The 19,826-nt window shown below is 40.5% G+C and overlaps 1 protein-coding gene across 3 annotated transcripts in view; it reads left to right on the top strand.

Moving 5' to 3' along the window:
* The first annotated feature begins 227 nt into the window (after window positions 1–227).
* Window positions 228–19,826, top strand: part of RAD18 (RAD18 E3 ubiquitin protein ligase) — a 116,330-nt gene continuing 96,731 nt past the window's right edge. For all 3 annotated transcript variants that reach the window (XM_053669310.1, XM_037134676.2, XM_053669311.1), the window contains exons 1-4: window positions 228–366; window positions 4,733–4,814; window positions 16,765–16,826; window positions 18,042–18,112. In XM_053669310.1, coding sequence (XP_053525285.1) covers window positions 295–366; window positions 4,733–4,814; window positions 16,765–16,826; window positions 18,042–18,112 — 287 coding nt within the window. In that variant the 5' untranslated portion in view covers window positions 228–294. The remainder of the gene's footprint in view (window positions 367–4,732; window positions 4,815–16,764; window positions 16,827–18,041; window positions 18,113–19,826) is intronic.

Here is a 19,826-nt window from a genome sequence, read left to right as displayed (position 1 = left end):
TTTGGTTTGATACCTGGCTGTTTTTTTTTTTTTTTTACCAACATTCAACATACAGTTGTTTATTTAAGGGTCTGATACGAAACCGGATATGGACCTTTAACCGCTCGTCCTCCGCTACAAAAGGTGAAGATACCGGGCGCGTGCGCAGTAATAGCATCTTTGGCTGCGCTCTGCCCACGTACTACAATTCCCGGCAGGCTCCGCGCACGCAGCCCGTGCGTCGCCGACTTGCTGCTCTAACGCAGTAGCGCGGGGAATTTCGAGTGGCAGTGGTGTGCGGGAGGTCAGTGGGCAATGGAGCCCCCGGGAGTAGCCATGAACTCTGTAGTCGAACCTCGGTGGCCTCCGGGCCTGGAAGTCTTGAAGGTGAGTGCTTCGGGATGGTCGGGGATGCCCAGGTGTCGGCGGGAAACCGGCCCCGCCTTCAGAGGACCCGGCGCCGGCGGCCGGCTCGGCCCCGGGTGCCCCGGGCTCTGCTCTGCAACTTACTACCCGCGTGTCTCTGGGCCGCAGTTTCCTGGGGCCTCGGTCCCTTACGGTGAACTGAGGTTGGCGGTCTTATTGAACCGGCTGTTCTGCAGTTTAGCCACAACAACAACAATGACCTAGAGAAAAAAAGTTACCCTGAACGGTGAAAAGGACGGGGACAACTAACCCCTTCTAAGGGTTTACTATGTGCCAAGTGTTATGTAAACGCTCGCAGCACATTAGTCGAGAATTTCCCAGAGTGTCACCGGACATGGTTTTGGGTAGACCTTGCATCAAAAAAAGCCATTTATTTGCTCACCTAGCGAAGCATATGGTTTCCTTTACATTCTGTTATGTTTGTTCTAATTATCCTCAGTAAGCCTAGTGCCGGTTTGCTCTCCTTCCTAAGTGTCCTAACTCCTAACAGTTGTGCATGTCTCCCTTTTAAACAAAGACATCAGGACTCTCTTAAGGCACAGCAGTAGCCAGCCTTTTATTTAATTGAATTACTTCGTTTGAATAACGTGGACTTGGAGGCCACTTTGGTTTTTGGCAAGGCGTTTCAGTTTCCATTTAACAGTAGCAGTGAGCCCTGTATTCCAGCTGTATTTGGTGAAGAGCAAATACATTTTGCTGTGCTAAGAGTCAGTTGCTCGGTTTTCCTCCTTGCAATGTGATCATTTCAGTTTTGTGGGCAAGATCGCGTTTTCATTCTCTTCCTCAGTTGTGTAAGCTTGGGGATTATGGTCTCTGCCCCACTGACTCAGAAGGCTGACTTTGAGGATTAAGCGAAGGGACTTGTGGGAAGTTAAAGTATGAGACCTTATTCTCCTTGACATCATCACTGTCATCTGCAGTTCTTGGGGACTTGAGATACAGCCCTATGGTGACAGCTGACATTGTGGAATGGATCGAGGAAAGTGTGGTTTTGAACTTGTGGTGACCTTGGCAGTGGAGAAGAGCATAGATGATCCCAGGTTAAATCTGGTCTCCGCCTCTCATTTACCTGTGTGACCTTCAGTTAGTTACTAAAACTCTCTGAGCATGAATTTCCTCAACTATAAACTGGAAGCAAAGAGAAACTGTATAGGGTTGGTTAAATGAGTTGGTGTGTATGGACAGGGATCCTGTCTGACTCACTGTACTTAACACAATGCGTGGCACATGGTGGGTGCTCAAATTATTTGCCAGTTGATTGGAGGTATCTGGAAGGTATTCAAGTGTTATATCTTATTATTAGCATGTAACACATGTTAACTTTTCAGCTCCTTTTTATTTGCTGTTGTGAAGGTTGAATTGGAGAAAGGAAGCGAAAGCTCTGTAACTTGTAAAGCTACCTGTTTGTAGACCTGGGCATATTTTATATATTCTTACAACTCCCGCAGTGTCCTTTAGAGGCAGGTTCCATGTCTTCTGTGGCTTTGATATCTCACCACAGCACTGAACTGAGGATCCCGCACCAGGGAGTGTTCAGTGGTAGAGTTGACTGAACTCATATTAGAATCATGAAATTGTAAGGTTGGAAAGCCAGCCCCCTCCTCTGTTTTAATCCCTTTTATAATGTATTCTGCCAACTTCTCATGTAGTGTTTCCTTGAATTCCTCCAGGAACAAATACAGGGTCCAGCACAAATAACACCCCTTTTTTTATGACAAAATCTTTTATTACAAAATCATCAGCATGTAGTTCTGTAACATAACAGTATCACATTCAAGCACACCATATGACATTTTAGGTGAAATGTTCAAATAAAACTATAAACTATTACACCCATGTTATTACCCTACCAGCCACACTCAAGCAAGACTTACTTCTCCTGGACCCTTATTAACTGCTCCCAGAAGGAGCTCTGTTTGAAGTTCTTTCTTATATTGAATAGAAATCTGACGCCAGATCTATGGTTAATCTAGTGCCTGTGGCACTAGACACTTTGGTGTCTGAATTATTTATAAAATCTTTGTCTGTATGCTTATCTGAGAAGAGAGTCCATAGTTTTCATCCATTTTTTTCAAAGGAATCTGTGACCCCAAAAACTCAAGAACTTTTGCTTTCTTTATTGTCTTCACCCATTCCCCACTTCTCCCTCCCACTAAAGAAATCCTGGGGCACCCACCTGACCACTCCCTGTTTGGGTTGACAGGCACGTGTGGTGTGCATTACTATCTTGAGATGGCATGACTGGAAATTCCTTCAAGAATGTTATAGCCTATCCGCTGTGGTGTCACCTTCCACAGATCTCTGTCAGCAGATGGGTCAGAACCACTCCTCCACCAGAAGAGGATGGTTGTATTGAAGGAAGTACAAGACACTAGATGCCAGGACTCCGGCTTCCAGCTCCGCCTCTGCTCTTAATTGATTTTCAACACAATCCTCTCATCTTTTGTGTCAGTGGTAGCTTATCATGCAAAGTAATGGAAGAGCCCTGGCTGGTGGGGCTTAGTTTGCTGGGCGTTGTTCTGCAGAACAAAAGGCCACTTCATCCCACTCAGGGCATGTGCCTGGGTTGTGGGTTCAGCCCCCAGTGGCAGTCAAGTGATGTTTCTCACACGGATGTTTCTCTCCAGCTTTCTCCCTCCCTTCCCCTTCTCTCTAAAAATAAATTTTTAAAATCTTAAAAAATAATGGAAGATTTTTGTTTTTTTTAATGTTTATTTCCCTGGTTTAACCATAACAAAAATTTCTAGCTTTGACAGTTTATAAATGTATGTGAATATGGTAGAAAAAAACATTAAAATTCAGGGTAAGAGAAAGGAGTAAGTGAAAGTTGCCCATTAACCTCTTATCCTGAGATAACCACTGTTTGACACTTTCTCTCATTTCCTTCCTACACCGTGTGTGCTAATGCACGAGTGTATCTTCAGTGAGTACAGGCACTTAAGATTTGGGACCACTTTGTAGTCAATTTCTTGAGTTTGACCCAACCACTTTTAAGCTCTGTAGTCTAGTCTATAAACTGGGGTACAGATGCTGTAGACTTTATAGGATTGCTATGGATTAAACTAAATGGTTCTGTTATTAGGTATTGTTGTAGATTTGTTCTCTGGTTTTTTTTGAAAGTTTCCATTAAAACAAGAACATTTTCCCATGGCACTTTTGTGTGAAAGCACTTTTTAAAATGGCTACATAATATTTCATCATAGGGACTGTTAAATGACATTAGTCTTTTTTTGTTTGTGTTTTAAAATTTAGGTAATATGCTCATATGGTTCAAAAAATACATGAAATTAAAAGCAAAAGTCTGCCTCCCAACTTTGTCCCTTTTGTAACCTCTGTGACCATTATTTATTACTTTCTTAGTTTTCTTGTCAGGGTGCCTTTATACCTGTGTATATACAAGATAAAAATATAATACACTCTTATTTCCTCTCCTTTTAAGCAAAAGGTAGCCTACCATATGTACTGTCTTTTTTCACTTGTTTCGGCAATCTTTTCTTATCAGTGCATAAGAGAACCACCTCTTTTTTGTCTTCTCCTAAATATCTTCTCAGTGTTCTGTGGAACAGAATAACATTTTACTTTAAATGATTGAAAAGGTGTGGGGCTGTGAGAATAGGTCCTTCCCTGTCCAGTTGCCTTCCAGGTTGGCACACATCTGTCTGACTTTCCAGATTGTCCTCTTCAGCCCTGTGCTGTCACTGGCTCCGGTCTCAGCAGGGCTGCTGCCTCTGGCTGCACTGGAGAACCACGCAGGAGTCTGGAGGGAGACAGGAAGTTTAGTCCTGGCTGGACTCATGCCCCACATGTTCCTGCTCTGGATACATGTTTCCTCATTCGTGAAGTAGCGGTTTTAATTAGATAATTTCTAATGCTTGGCTGTAATATTCTCTGATTTGGTTTTTAACCTGTTTGCTGACTGGCTACTGGTACCCTTCACCTAGCAGTGACTGTGGGCCAGGGGATGGGGTCTGAAGAGGAGGCGGCTTGGAGTAAGAGCTGGAAACACTTGGGAAGTGGAACAGGAACAGAGTAGCCCTTTTGTGAAGGGGTAACAATGTTGCATAGGAATCTACACAGTGTCAGCTTTATGTGTCTAAAGTGTTCCCGGTAACCTGAGATTTGAATGTGTAAGGAGTCATATGGGGGAGGTTTTCCTCTATTCATTAAGGCCCCCTGCAGTATAAGTGGAGTTTGCATTTGAGTTTGTGTATTTGAGAAAAGTATCATTAAATTATTATTCTTTTTAGGGTATGGAGAAAGAGTTCTGTGCCAGACATTTTGATCTTGGTACCTTTCTGATATGTGTGCATGTGTGTTTACGTTTCAGACAGTAGACGATTTGCTGCGGTGCGGAATTTGCTTTGAATATTTCAACATCGCCATGATGATTCCTCAGTGCTCACATAACTGTAAGTACTGCTGTTTCCGTAAACTAGTAAAAATATGATTTTTATGTGAGGTGGTATTAATTCGATACCAGAGATAAGTACACATTTATTTCTACTTTTAGCTGCATCTCGAAGTTTTCAGAAGGTCTTTTCCATCATTTCCTCTTAAATACTGAAGTTTTTACAGAGGCTCTTATATTTTCTACCACCCTCTTTTGGATTTTTTTTTTTTTGTCTTCTATAACATTTACAGCAATAACGATTCTGGTCATAATATGTGTTTTTTTATTTGCCAACCACTTTTAGATGTCAAATTTCAGAATTTTTGTTTTTAGCAGGATAACAGATAGGTGGTTCAACTAAGTAGTAGTTTGTATAGAGTTTCAGAGTATAAAAATCCCAGTGGAGGAATTGTACCACTGGAGTCTTACTGTTTTATCACTGAACTAACTGGACAGACTCTTATATTGGAATCTTCTAGTACTTTTCTTTCTGAGTCTAGTATGGAAGTACTTTTTATACTTGAGGCATTTAACACGTAGGGGTGAGCCTGTCCTTGTTCAGGAGCTGGCTATCTAGTATATGGATTATCTGAGTTCATGATCTTTCGGCCTCTATTTTCTTTTTTGTGAGAGAGAGGAGAAGAGAGGGAGAAAAACATTGATGTGAGGAAAAAACATTGGTTGGTTGCCTCTTCTATGTGACCAAACTCGCAACCCAGGCATGTGCCCTGACTGGGGATCCAACCTGTGAACTTTCCCTTTTCAGGATGGTGCCCAACAAACTGAGCAACACTGGTCAGGGCTCTGTTCTCTATTTTCAGGTTGATTTTTCTTGGAAAGTTAGAAAAACCCAACAACTTTGACTTAAAAAAATGTTTTTGGTGGGCAGTAAGCTTTGGTGGAAGAGTTTCCATAAGGAAGATGTAAGAGAACGGTGGTCATTAGACATGGTCATCAGAGATGCACTTGGGCTTGACCCTTGCACTTCCCACTTAGTAGGCTGATGAGTGTGCCGATGCCCAGTATTTTTTCAAAGGTAAAAATTTGGTGAGCAGTTGTACCTTAGCCAGTGGTCATGAGAATTGAATGTGCAGGGTCCACTGTCTGGCCCTCAGTAAATGTTCATTTCCTTTCTAGACCAGATTCTTTTTGTTGTTTTTGTTGTTGTTGAGTGTTTATTTCTTCCTTCTGGTCCAAATTGTTGATTCGTGTCCCAGTTTTATTCCTTTCACTATTGGTTCCCGGTGTATTTTTATTTCACTTTGCATAGCCTTCATTTTTTCCTGTACTTGGTGACCATGCCCAACCATTTCTGTGAGCATCCTGATTACTAGTGTTTTGAACTCTGCACCTGATAGGTTGGCTGTCTTTTCATGGCTTAGTTGTATTTTTGGAGCTTTGATCTGTTCTTTCATTTAGGCCATATTTTTTTTTTGTCTCAGTGCTTGTTACCTTATAAGGGGTGGAGCCTTAGATATTTGCCAGGGTGGGGTGACACCTCTCTGTGTTGTGGAGGAGTGGTCAGAGAGGGAACAGTGTTACTTGCTCGGCTCATGGCTGGCTTTCAGTCATTTCCACTGCTCCCCACAAGCAAATTGGGCCTTTCTGGTGCTGATTCCAGGTGGGTGGGTTTGTTGTGTACATTCTACATAACCCTGTGGGTCTCCAACGAACTTTCCTGTGAGACTGGGAGTTTTTTTCTTTTTTTCACTTTTTAAAAAATATATATTTTATTGATTATGCTGTTACAGTTGTCCCATTCCCCCCCCCCTTTATTCCCCTGTGCCCTGTGCATCGCTCCCACCCACATTCCCCCCTTTAGTTCATGTCCTTGGGTCATATATATAAGTTCTTTGGCTTCTACATCTCCCATACTATTCTTACCCTCCTCCTGTCTATCTACCTACCATTTCTGCTGCTTATTCTCTGTACCTTTTCCCCCTCTTTCCTCACCCACTCCCCCACTGATAACCCTCCATTAGATGTCCATTTCTGTGATTCTGTTCCTGTTCTAGTTGTTTGCTTAGTTTGTTTTTGTTTTAGGTTTGGTTGTTAATAACTGTGAGTTTGTTGTCATTTTACTGTTCATATTTTTCATCTTCTTTCTTTTAGATAAGTTCCTTTAACATTTCAATAAGGGCTTGGTGATAGTGGACTCCTTTAACTTGACCTTATCTGAGAAGCACTTTATCTGCCCTTCCATTCTAAATGATAGCTTTCCTGGATAGAGTAATCTTGGATGTAGATTCTTGTCTAGGCCAGATTCTTATTAATAACCACGATAAGTTTGGGGAATTGTTTCTAAATGTGTGCTATCTTTATTTAGGTATGACTTATATAAAATAGAATACATCCATTTTAAGTGCCCAGGGGAGTGTCCAGGTGTTAGTGAGTTTTGAAAACTGCATATACCATGTGACTGCTACAGTTGGGTACTGGACATCCCTACCACCTGATCAAGTTCTCCTCCCCATCCCAGTCAGTATGGCTGCAGGCAATCATGTGTAGGTCTGTTACTGGCTTCTTTTCTGTTCCATTGATCTATGTGTCTATTCTTGTGCCAGTACCACCTTGTCCTAATTTAGTAAGTCTTGAAGTCAGGCATTGTAAATACTTCAACTTTGTTTTTATCAAAATTTTGGGAGTACTTTCAGGATCATTGCATTTTACATGCATTTCCCTATGAACTTTAGAATCAGATTGCAAATTTCTACAAAAATAGCTACTGAGATGTGCATTGGGATTGTAGTGAACCTAGAACTCAAACTGGGGAGAATTGACATCTTAATAGTGTTGAGTCTTCAGTATAGGAACATGGTAATTTCTTCCATTTTTTAGCTTTTATTTAATTTCTCTCAGCAACGTTGTTTAGTCTTCAGTGCACAGGTCTTGCACATAGAAATACAGTTTTTTTATTTTAACCTTTTACCTTTTGATCTTGTTAAATTCACTTTTTTTATCCTCACCCGAGGACATTTTTTCCATTGCTCTTAGAGAGGAGAGGAGAGAAGCATTGATGCAAGAAAGGTGCATCGACTGGTTGCCTCCTGTATGCTCCTGGACTGGGGATCGGCACCCAAGCTGGGGATCTTCGGTGTCGGACCAGGGACGGAACTCGCAGCCTTTTGGCTACGGGACGATGCCCCAACCAGCAGAGGCATGTCAGCCAGGGCACGGCATTCACTTCTTAATTCCAGCATCTATTCTGCTGATTACTTAGGAATTTTTACATGTACATTCATGTCATCTGTGAATCAAAACAGTTTTATTTCTTCCTTTTTAATCTGTATGCCTAATATTTCTTGTTGCACAGGCTGGTGCCTCTGGTGCAATGTTAGGTAGAAGTGGTGTGGGTGGACATCCTCTCCTTATTCCCAGTTTTATGGGGAAAGCATTCAGATTTTGTGTTAGTTACACGTTTTATCATGTCCTGAGTACATTTTCTAAATTTGTCAATTCAAGGAAGTTCTCTATGCTCTTAATTAGCTGAGAGGGGTTTTTTTGTTTGTTTTGTTTTTTAATGAATGGGTGTTGAATTTTGTCAAGTTTGTTTTCTGCACCTATAGAGATCCTCATGTGATTTACTTCCTTTATTATATAATATGATTAATTACACTGATTGACTTTCGAATGTTAAAACAACTTTGAATTCCTTTTAAGAAATTTTTCCACTTAATATAAGCTGTTGGGTTTATTGGCATTGAGTTTTTAATACTCTTCCTAATTGTCCTTTTCATATTTTTATTATTCCCTTTCTTTTACTTATTTGAATTTAGTTTGCTCTTATATCTCTAGGTGAAGTTAGAAGCTTAGATCGTTGATATTAGGTTTTTCTTCTTTTCTAATGCAAGCATTTAAAATTGTAAATTTCCCTCTGAACCCTGCTTTAGCTGCATTCCACACATTTTGTTATGTTTTCATTTTTATTCAGTTTAAAATATATTCTAAATATAAAGATTTAAATTTCTTCTGAATATGTGATTTCTTCTTGGTCATGAGTTATTTAGAAGCCTGTTCTAAATATTTGGGAGTTTTCCTGATATCTTTCTATTACTATGTTCTGGTCAGGGAACATAATCTTTTTTATTTCAGTTCTTTAAGCATTTTCTAGTTAAAAAAAAAAAGAAATGAGACTAGCTTATGACACAGCATATAGTATTTCTTGGTTAATGTCTCATGTACATTTGAAAAGAATATCTATTAAATATCAACTAGGTCAAATTGATAGTGCTATGAAGTCTTCTGTATCTTTAGAGTCTTTCTCTACAATATGGAGAGAGGAGTGTTGAAATCTCCAGCTATAATTGTGGACTTGTTTATTTCACGTCTATCCCTTTTTGCCCTATGTATTTTGAAGTGCTTTTATTAGGTGCGTACATATTTATGATTATTTTGTCTACTTGATGAATTTACTGTTTCGTTATCATCAAATGGCCCTCTTCTGGCAATATTCTTTGCACTGAAGTCTACTTTTTCCTGATATTAACGTAGCCACTCTCACTTCATTAACTGACAAGTGAGAGTCTTTGCATGGTTTAACTTTTTCCATCTTTTACTTCTGACTTGTGTGTGTCCTTATATTTAAATTGAGCTTTTTATAGACAACATATATTTGTCTATAATGCCCTGTAATGCAGTTTGACAATATCTGTTTTTACTTGGAATATTTAGACCTACATTGTTTAGTACTGTAAATGCTAGCTACACAGTTATTTACATTTTAGTTAAAATTAATTAAAGTTAAGTTAAAATTAAAACTACTTTCTCAGTTCCACCTCCCACAAATTTTACAGGCTGTTTTCATTTAAGGAAAGACCTTCACCAGTCAGCCCAGCTAGGGATTCTGGGGGTGTCTTAAACCTTTTCTGTGGCCCTGGTGGGTGTGGCTTGGTTGGTTGGGGCACCATCTCATGCACTGAGGAATTTAGGGTTCAATTACTGGTTGGAGCACGTGCCTGGTTTGAGGTTTCAATCCCCAGCTGTGGCTCATGCCAGAGGCAGCCAGTCAATGCTCGCTCCCTCCCTCCCTCCCTTCCTCCCTCCCTTCCTCCCTTCCTCCCTTCCTCTCTTCCTCTCTTCCTCTCTTCCTCTCTTCCTCTCTGTCTCTCTGTCTCTCTCTCACAAACACTGAATTATTTTCCTGCGGTGATGATTAAAAAAAATTTATAAAGAAAACCTATTCTGTGGATGTGTCTTTTGCCAATGAGACATTTTGCTGGTTTCTCTTCATTAGTTTGTAATCTCTTGCATCTTCTGGTATCTGTACACTGCAGGACCTCTAGAACTGTAGAAAGCTACTTAGCTCTTTCATGTTCCTGGTGGCCCACCAGGCATTTGGAGTATGCCAGGTCCTGGTAGCACCTCAAGTCAGACAAGACAGAAGCTAGCCCCTCAGGCAGCCCCTTAGCCAAAATATTGGATGCATGCTTCTCTGTTTTCTTTCTCCCAAAAGGAAAAGCTGCTGAGCTGTATTGGCCTCTGTTGGATGTACTGTGGATTTTTTGGAGCAGCAGCAAGCTGCCCAGCTCTTTATTGCTCTCAGCAGTCTCTAAGCATCTATAGTATGATGGGTCCCATCAGCACTCTGAGTTGGGTGAGAGAGAAACTGGTCCCTCTGGTAGTCTTCCTAAAGCTGGAACATTAGATGTGTGGTCTTTCCCAGAGAGAAGATGAGACATGAGTTTCTCCCGCATGCTTTGTGCCTAGTTGGGTGAGGGGTGATGGTGAATGATTGTGTACTAGTCTAAACCATTGTCTTTGTTCTCAGTGACTCCCAACTTGGGGCCCTTTCCTGTCGGTGTTTAGATTCAGTCAGGACAGAAACTAGTCCCTTGGGCAGTCTCCTGAGAAGTCCGAATGTCTCATTCTTCTCTTTCACTCCCCAGGGAGAAGCTGGGAGTTGGGGATTTTTCAGATCATGTGTTGCTGAGTCAGACAGAGGAGCTCTAGCAAGTGAATGCCACAGATTTCCTATTGGACCCACGTGGCTGATTTTGTCACTTGGGTGCAGGAGCATCTTAACTGCCATCTGCGTTTCTCACAAAGGGAATTGGCTCATGTATTGTTCAGTTGATACCTCCATGGGGAAGAGAGGGTCTAGCTTCCTATTCTGCCATCTTGCTGACATCACCTTCTTTCTATGGCTAATTTACCCTCATACGAAGTATGACATTCTGGGGTATCTACTGAATGCCCAAACTGGATGGTAGAAAATTTAAGAACTCCCAGCCCTGTGAGACCTCTTCAGTTACTGTTACCGAGGAAGTTGTTCTTTGGCCTCATGGAGTTTCACTCTGTGTATGTGCAGATTTGCATTTAACCACAGAATTGGGTGGATCCCTATTCATATTTCCGAAGGTCTTCCTGTATGTCGAGCCTCTTTTTTTCTGGTATTCTGCCTTACAGATTTTAACTGCCTGGGTTGCCTTGAAGTCTGATCTTTGTTTCTTCAACTAGCAAGACTGATGCTCTGTCTGGCTTTCCCCGCTGTACTGTAGTCAGGCAGTTGCCTCCTGGCAGCTCGGGCGGAGGTAGAACTGTCACTTCTGCCACTGTCCAAAGTCTGAGTATAGTTGTTCTCCAGTGTTTTAGTTGTTTCTCAAAGGAGGGTAATTCCTGACCCTGTTACTTTCTTATGGACACAGGTGGAAGTCCCTTCTATAGATTTTAATTATGTCATTTTAGAAAAGAAAGGCTTTACTTTTTATGAATTCGGTGAACTCCACTTAGCTGAAAAATTAGGCTTTACTTCCATTCTTTTCTTCTATGTCACTTACAGTTGTCACTGATGTCATTCCTAAGAGGAAATCTGTGGAGGGTACTTTTAATAATGATAATTTATTTTATGAGCGGTTATTTTTCATTCTGTACCTCTCTTCATTTGGGAGGCCTTTTCAACTAAACGCCACTAGTCATAAGTTCTTTCAAGACTAAAAATCGCTGTGGGTCTGTAGTGTTGTTTTAATGGCACAAAAGCCCCTGGAACATACTAGGAGCCAGATCTGGCTATCGTGTTCTGCTCCCAGCCTGGATCGCTGGGAATTGGTGACTCCGAATCCTTAGCCACTAACTGCTGCTCCTTAAACATTCAGGGTTTATTATTTTAAACCATTTTATTTTCCTTTTTTTTCATTTTTTGGGTATGAGTAATGAACACTGCATTTGCAGATGTGCTGAGATTTTAGTGGGGTGCGTTGACAGAATGCAGGTCAGTTAAATTGGTCCAAATTCATGCTATTAGAATATTTTGGGGGAGAGGGAATGGGCTTTCTCCAACCAGTAAAATACCATGAGTGAGAATTATTCTCACTAATAAACTGATGTGCTCAAGTACCAATTTTCTTTGCACTTGCACAGTTTTTACTGCTAAATTAAACTTTTTATTGTTAAATGAAACCGTTGGCTTTAGGTGCTGTTACGTTAAGGAGGAACCAGCAATCATCTTTCTTTTCCTTTTGTGGATCTTGACTCAAGAAATTCATTAAATCTTGTGCTGAAATAAAAAGCACCTTGATTTCATTTTTCAAAGTGAGATAGGAAATGTTCTTTTAATGACCTTTGGGTAAATTAAGAGGCGGTATACTGTTCTTTTAGGCAAGTAATGTGTTTTTCTTCTTTTATGTTCTTAAGAGGCACCAGTGTGAAACAAGAGAGGGATGAGAGATAGTTACACGCACAGAAGGGCCGTAGAACTATGCTGTGGGCCTCCGAATCATCTGAATGTTTTCCATGGAGGAATGTTCAAGCTTAATGAAAATCTGATGCAGATTCATTGCTTTACTTGCTCATTTTTTTTTTTAAAGATTTTTATTTATTTATCTTTAGAGGGAAAGGGAAGGAGAGAGGGAGAGAAACATCAATGTATGGTTGCCTTTCGTGCGTCCCCTGCTGGGAATTGGCCTGCAGGGAACTGGCCTGCAACCCAGGAATGTGCCCTGACTGGGAATTGAACTGCGATTGTCTGGTTCGCAGGTCCGTGCGCAATCCACTGAGCTACACCAGCCAGGGCTACTTGCTCATTTTGAATGTGAGGCCACACAGTCCACATGCTCACTCAACACCCCACTGACTAGTACAGTGAAGTCATCCTTGTTCACACATGCACATTCCAGCCAACTCCCCTTGGCTGCCAGGTTATATCAGTGTGGTGCAAACTGTTCTCATTATATTAACAATGGTTGGACTTTTTCTGGACAGATCTCATACAGTGTTATGTTAAATTATGAGAAATTGCCAATATTTTTCTTTTTTTATTTCCCCAAGATGATTTTCATATGGTACGACCTGATATCAAAAGCATATTAAGTTTTTAAAAATAATGATAATAATAATTGTTGTTCAATTACGATCACATAGTATGGGTGTGATTTACTGACCTAAAGCCAATGAATCAGTATGGCTTGAGTTAGGGCTTCAGAAACTAAATTAAAATCAACCATGAACTGCCCTCAGCAGTTCTGATGAATGGCCAGGTTTGGGAATTCTTGGCTTACACTGTTACTCTGGAGACTTACTGTGTGAAGAGAGGAACATTGATAGCAGGAGTCTAGAGAAGACTTTTGCTTTAGAATGAATCATACCCCATGTCTCATCCATACCAGATTTTGGTGTTATATAGATGGGCCTTTGGACTTTAGAGTTGACGCTGGAATGAGACTTTTGGGGTTACTAAGATGGGATGAGTGTGTTTTCTATGGGAGAAGGACAGGGACTTTGGAGGATAAGTGGTGGAGTGCTATGGACTAAATTGTGTTTTCCCCCAATTCATTTAATTGACGCACTTATTCCTCAAATGATGGCATTTGGAGAATGGACCTTTGCGAGGTAAATAGGTTTAGATGAGGTCATGAGGGTGGGTCATCTTGATGGGATTAGTGCTTTTCTCAGAGGAGACCAGGGAGTGTGTTCTCTCTCCTGCTGCCTGTGAGGGCACAGTGGGTAGGAAGCGGTCTACAAGCCAGGAAGAGAATTCTCATCAGAAAGGGACTGTACTGGTGTCATGATCTTGGACCCCTGTCCTCCGGAACTGTGAGAAGTAATATTCTGTTCCTTAAGCAGCCAGTCTCCAGTACTTTGTTACATGGCAGCCTGAACTGGCTAAGACACCGAGTTCCTCCCTCCAGTCCTCTATGTTGTGGCTGTTACGCATTTCACTTATGTGTAAGCATATATTTGTTCATAAGCATAAGTGATTTAATACTTTGTTGCTCTTATTTTGAACACACTTATTTGTTAGATCAATTAAGATAAAAGAATAAAAGTTTTTACTTTCACTTATTCCTTCAGTGCTATTCTTTCCTTTATGTAGATGGAGTTTCTGAGCTGCATCATTTTCCTTCTCTCTGAAGAACTTCTTTTTAACATTTCTTGCAAGGCAGGTCTACTGGAAGCAAATTCCCTTAATTTTTATTAGCCTGAGTAAGTATCTCTCTCACTTCTGCAAGATACTTTCTCAGGATACAGAATTCTAGGCTGGTGTTTCTTTCCTCAACACTAAATCTTTCATTTCATTCTTCTCTTGATTGCATGCATTCTGAGAATGTGGATTTAATCCTAATCTTTGTTCCTTGATGGGTAAGGTGTTTTTTCCTCTGGCTTCTATCAAGATGTTTTTATCTTTGGTTTTCTGCAGTTTGAATATGATAAATCGCCATAGGGGTGTTTTGCATTTATCCTGCTTGGTGTTCTCTGGGCTTCCAGGATCTATGGTTCGGTGTCTGACAATAATTTGGAGGAACATTCAGTCATTATTGCTTTAAATATTTTCTCTGTTTCCTTTTTACTTTTGTATATTGCCATTATGCATAATTATACCTTTTGTGTTTGTCCCATAGTTCTTAGATACTTTGTTCTTGGTTTTTTCATTCTTTCTTTTTTTTCCTTTTCAGTTTGGAAGTTTCTATTGAAATATTCTCAAGCACAGAGATTCTTTTTTTCTCATCTGTGTCTAGTGTAATAGTGAGCCCATTAAAGACAATCTTCATTTCTGTTACAGTATTTTTTATCTCTAACATTTGAATGTGTTTTAAGATTTCCATCTGTGCTTATAATACCCATCTGTTCTTGGATTGTTGTCTACTTTGTTTGTTAGAGCCCTTAGCATATTAACCATAGGTGTTTTAAATTCCTGGCCTGATAATTCCACATCCTGCCATATTTGACTGGTTCTCATGCTTGCAGTTTCTACAGTCTTTTGCCTTTTGGTATGCCTTACAATTTTTTTCCTGATAGTGGGATGTAGTGTACTAGGTACAAGGAGCTGCAGTACACAGTCCTTCAGTGATGTGAGGTGTGTTCTCTCATCCTGTCATTAGCCTCATCCCTTCAGTCAGCCTGTGCCCTTGGACTGTGCACCTCACAGGTGCTTCTCAGGTGTCCCTGGGGTCCCCCAACTTCCCCAGGTTGACAGGACAGGACAGTGAGTAGTAGCAGGATTTGGTTGTTTCCCTTCCCCCATGTCATCTGGGCTCTGATAATACCCTAATAGAATAGGTTCTGGTAAAATAGTTTCTCTTGAGGGCAGGTCTTAATAAGAAGAGAACAGTGCTCTGGTGTATTTCAAAACTATTGCTTTCCCACTCCCTCTGCAGAAGGACTAGGGGACTCTCCTCTCATAGTCACTTTGAGAACGTGGTAGAACTGTTAGAGTTGAAACTTGGTAAGTGTGAGCCAGCGAAATAGCTGTGTTGCCCTGGAGTTTTAAAACTCAGACTTGTGCACACTGAGCCTCCAGCAATTTGTCAGTTACAGCACAGGTTTTGCAACCCCACCTGCCCTCCTCCGACTCTGGTTCCAGCAGAGGTTTCTTCTCTGATTTCCCCATAAGTTTCTGGTCACGGGTTTCTATTCTGGTAAGTTTTACTCTCTATATCCAGCCTGTCTGTTTCTCCCATTTTGAGGGCAGCAGGTTGCTCTGTGACCCCTGTTCTCTGATGGATCTAAGAAGAGTTGTTGATTTTCTAGTCTACTCAGCTTTTTCTTGTTTGAAAGAGTGTGAGCTTCCAAGCTCCTTATGTACCAAACCAGAAGCTGTAAGTCTCCTTTATTCACCTTTGCTTCCCAAAGAACTTAATTCTGCCTGTTTAATCTTTTTTATAACTTGTTCTAAATTTTTCCGCCTGCATGCTCTTACTGAGGCTGGTATAACTTGTTCATTTGCTGGATATCTGTATCTGAACTCATACTGTCTCCTCCTCCTTCACTAAACTGAATCCTGTTTTAAATAAAGCCCCTTCCCTGAGCTGAACTTGGGCTACTAGAAGAGTATGTACCAATAAGGTACCATTCTGATATTGGTCACATGTATTTTTTGGGGGGGGGGGCGTGGAGGAGATCATTTTATATTGCCTTGGGTGTGAAGAATTTAGTTAATGTCAGTTTCCTACTTAAGTTGTTAGGACTTATTAAACTGTAATCGTTTCACTATTTTGTAAGCTCCATGGGGTCAAGAACCTTCCATTATATATTGTTCTTTTCGTAGTGCTTGCCGCAAAAGTGCTTGTTAAATGTGGGATGGTGGACATCATTTATAATGTTAGGGTATAGAAATCCCTAATTTGATAACCTGGGTATATATTATTTCTTAAAGTGTACCTATCTTATTTCAAAGTTTATATTTTAGAGTATTAGGCAGTAAATATTTTTGACATGTTAATACAGTATCCACCCCAGGTCTTACATGCATGTTTCATACATGTTGTGGGTGGATGCAGAGAGCGATGCGTGCTGCTTATGGAGTTGTGGTGTCTTAAGGACTTGTGATGATTATTATTTAATGTGTTTCTCTCTCCTAAAACTGTTATTTAATCACATTTGCAAATGTTCGTAGGTAGAGGTACTAGAATTTTCAGATTATGATGATATACCTTAGATAATGACAATATTCTAGAATTTAAGTCAGATTTTGTTAGAGGTCAGATTCCTGTATTATTAATATAGCTTATTAATTTGTTGCATTTATATTTTTGCAGACTGTTCTCTCTGTATAAGAAAATTTTTGTCCTATAAAACACAGTGTCCAACTTGTCGTGTGGTGAGTTTTTCCTTTTTCTTGTTTTAAAAAACTTACTGGTTGGTGCAAATATTTCTTCTTCATATGTATACAAACATCCAAGGGAACATGTGTAACTATTGACTTAAGCCGCATAAAAGACATTTGCAGAAGGAGCTCTAAAACACATATGCAGGGAACTGGGCTTTATTCAAGGTTTTATGGGGATTTCTGATGACCTAAATGTATTTTAGGAGGTAAAAACTAACTTCAAGTTCAGAATGTAGCACTCAAATCTTAAGACCTGTGTTTTTATGGCTGTTCATTTTTTCTAATTTCTCACATTGGGTAGAAAATCTGATGGGAGGGTTATTTATTTGCAGACGACCGGTGTAAGTATTTGTGCAGAAAACGGATTTGTGTCCATTGGGCTGCATCCAGCCTGACTGGGCCCTTGTTTCTTTCCCAGAACAGACCTTCAGGGACAGCACTGGGCACTTTGTTCGTTTCTGAAGCTGTTCAAGTAGTGGAAATAGATGAAAGGACAGCTTAAGAGGGAAAGTGAACATAAGTAAAGAAGGAAGTAAAAGAGGCAGTAGGGTCTCCCTGAAAGGACACCTGGACCAGATTAAGGGTCTGGTTCTCCTAGGGTGATGCCTCTGGTAGGTACAAAGTGTCAGAATTCCTCTGCGCTATCATGTAAAAACCCTATGTAAGAAACGATAGTTTGTTTCTCAAGTCTAAACTCTTACAGTTTAAGGCACACTGTCTTTGTCAAGAGGACATCATCATGGAGATAAAGTGTATACCATTTATGCTAAATAGCCACTGGTTTTACCTTTTTCCCTGTTGTATTCCTGAAAACCAATCTTGTTTTTAAGCTCCCTTTGGACTTCTGGTGTTTCTCCCAGTGTTACCACTTAAAAAAGCATCTCTTTTGTTCCGCAAGAGAAATTTTTGGTAATGCTGAGTGCTGGCATTCTTGCTCATATTAGGTTTTATCTTAGTACGGAGTATATATGATTTTACCATGTGCTTTGGGGACCTTTTATCAGATTTCCAGTTGGCTGGTTCTGATGAATTGTTTTTAAATACCGTATTAGTATGAGATAAAATGAACTTTATTTTGAGGCTTTCCTGGAAGACTAAATGGGATGGAAAAGTCTCAGGAGGATGGGTCACACATTTTCAAAAACAAGATTATGACAAGTAAATGATTGTCTCTGACCTTCCCCATCTGGTGTTTTTCTTTTCTAGGCAGTCACAGAGCCAGACCTGAAAAATAACCGCGTGTTAGATGAACTGGTAAAAAGCTTGAATTTTGCACGGTATGATTTGGAGACTAACTTTAACTGCTTTTGCCATTTACATGTGTCCTTCTTTATTCTGCACTTTTGGGGATTAGAGAATGCGGGTTTGCATATTCGGGGTAAAGAAGGGGAGCACAGCAGTTACTAATCATGCATGGACAGTTACAGTGGCAGTGGGATTTTCTCCCTTTACTTAACAGAAATCCACCCATTATGAAACACAACAGTTAAAATGCAGATTTGAGCACTTACTTTTGGGTACTACAAGGATACCCCAGCTTCATTTTTTAGTTTGCCTGTCCCAGCCTTAGAGTTTCCCAACTCTTGGGAAAATGATTCCTTTTATTGGAGAATGGTATTTGGAAATCGGGATCTGGAGTGGGCTGTGCTCATTGTTACTGGGGTACCATTGCTTCCAGAGCAGGGAGCATACGCGTGTATTCTTACGTGTATACTAATCCACATCTACAGATGCATCTGTAATTGTTTCTGTGTCCGTTACATATTAACCCAGTCATTCTTAATCTGATTTACTTAGCATGTGTAAAATGATGTGCCATGTGAAATATTAGTAGATACTTTATTAACTCAGAAGTGTAGCTTTACTTCCTAACTGTCAAATGCATGATGGTGAAGGTGAGTTTGATCACCCAAAGGGATATAAATATAAAAAGGCATGTTTTACTAAACGGTATCTTGAATTATTTTTAGATTTAATTATGCAAGTCAAGCAGGAAGGTTTTTTTTTTAAAGATTTTATTTATCTTTAGAGGGGAAGGGAAGGAGAGAGGGAGAGAAATATCATTGTGTGGTTGCCTCTTGTGTGTCCCCTGCAGGGAACCGGCCTGCAACCCAGGCATGTGCCCTGACTGGGAATGGAACCTCAATCCTTTGGTTCTCAGGCCCGCGCTCAATCCACTGAGCTATGCCAGCCAGGGCAAGCAGGAATTTTTAGTAGGAATGTACTGTGTTTAGTTAATGGTTAGGTGCCTAAGTACTTAAGTGTATGACTTCTAGGTTTCTTGGAGCCTTCTTGGAAGTATATTACATTGCTTCTAAAAATGTAAAGAGATTTCTTCCAAGAGAATTGAGCATTTATTGATCCTAAAAAATGACCAAATTTGAGTATGCTGAACTTACCTAATATGACATTCTGGAAATTGGCTAGTTAGTTATTTCCCTAAGCAAAGTCATAAAAATGGGGTATGTTTTCTTAGATTAAGAAACTCTGAGATTCTCTGATTCTCATCATTAAAGTTACTGCTTTTATTACAGTCTTTTACCAGTGAGTCTTTCAGTCAGATTTTGAAGTCTGTGAGAAGAGGTGGAGTCATGTCCTTGGAAAGAAACTTTTGAGACAGTGTCTGAAGGCTTGTGTTTTTTCTTTGGGTGGTACTGAAAACATAACAGCATCCCTGCTAGGAACATGGGGGTGTCACAAAGAACAGCATCTGCTCGTGGGAGAAAGTTATCAATATCTTTGTGTTCACAGGACTTTCTGTAATTTACAAGGAGGCCTTGGAATGACTGAACTCCCCCTCCCTCCCTTCTTCCCAAAAGGAACAGGCTATTTGATTGTTCATCACAGTGGGTGTGGTTTAGCGGGAAGTGTTCTCTCTAGATTGCGAGGGGGGGTGGATTTATCATTCGTTTATCCTTTCGTTTGCCTTCTCTGCATTGCCTTGTGGTGAGCATTCCTTGGACGCTTGTTATATCAAAAGTGCTGTGGTAT

The sequence above is a fragment of the Artibeus jamaicensis genome, unplaced genomic scaffold (assembly GCF_021234435.1).
Source record: "Artibeus jamaicensis isolate MK-2021 breed Jamaican fruit bat unplaced genomic scaffold, CSHL_Jam_final contig_519, whole genome shotgun sequence".
In the NCBI taxonomy this organism is placed as follows: domain Eukaryota; kingdom Metazoa; phylum Chordata; class Mammalia; order Chiroptera; family Phyllostomidae; genus Artibeus; species Artibeus jamaicensis.
The sequence above is the reverse complement of the archived record's forward strand: the minus strand, read 5'-3'. Positions and strand labels throughout refer to the sequence as shown.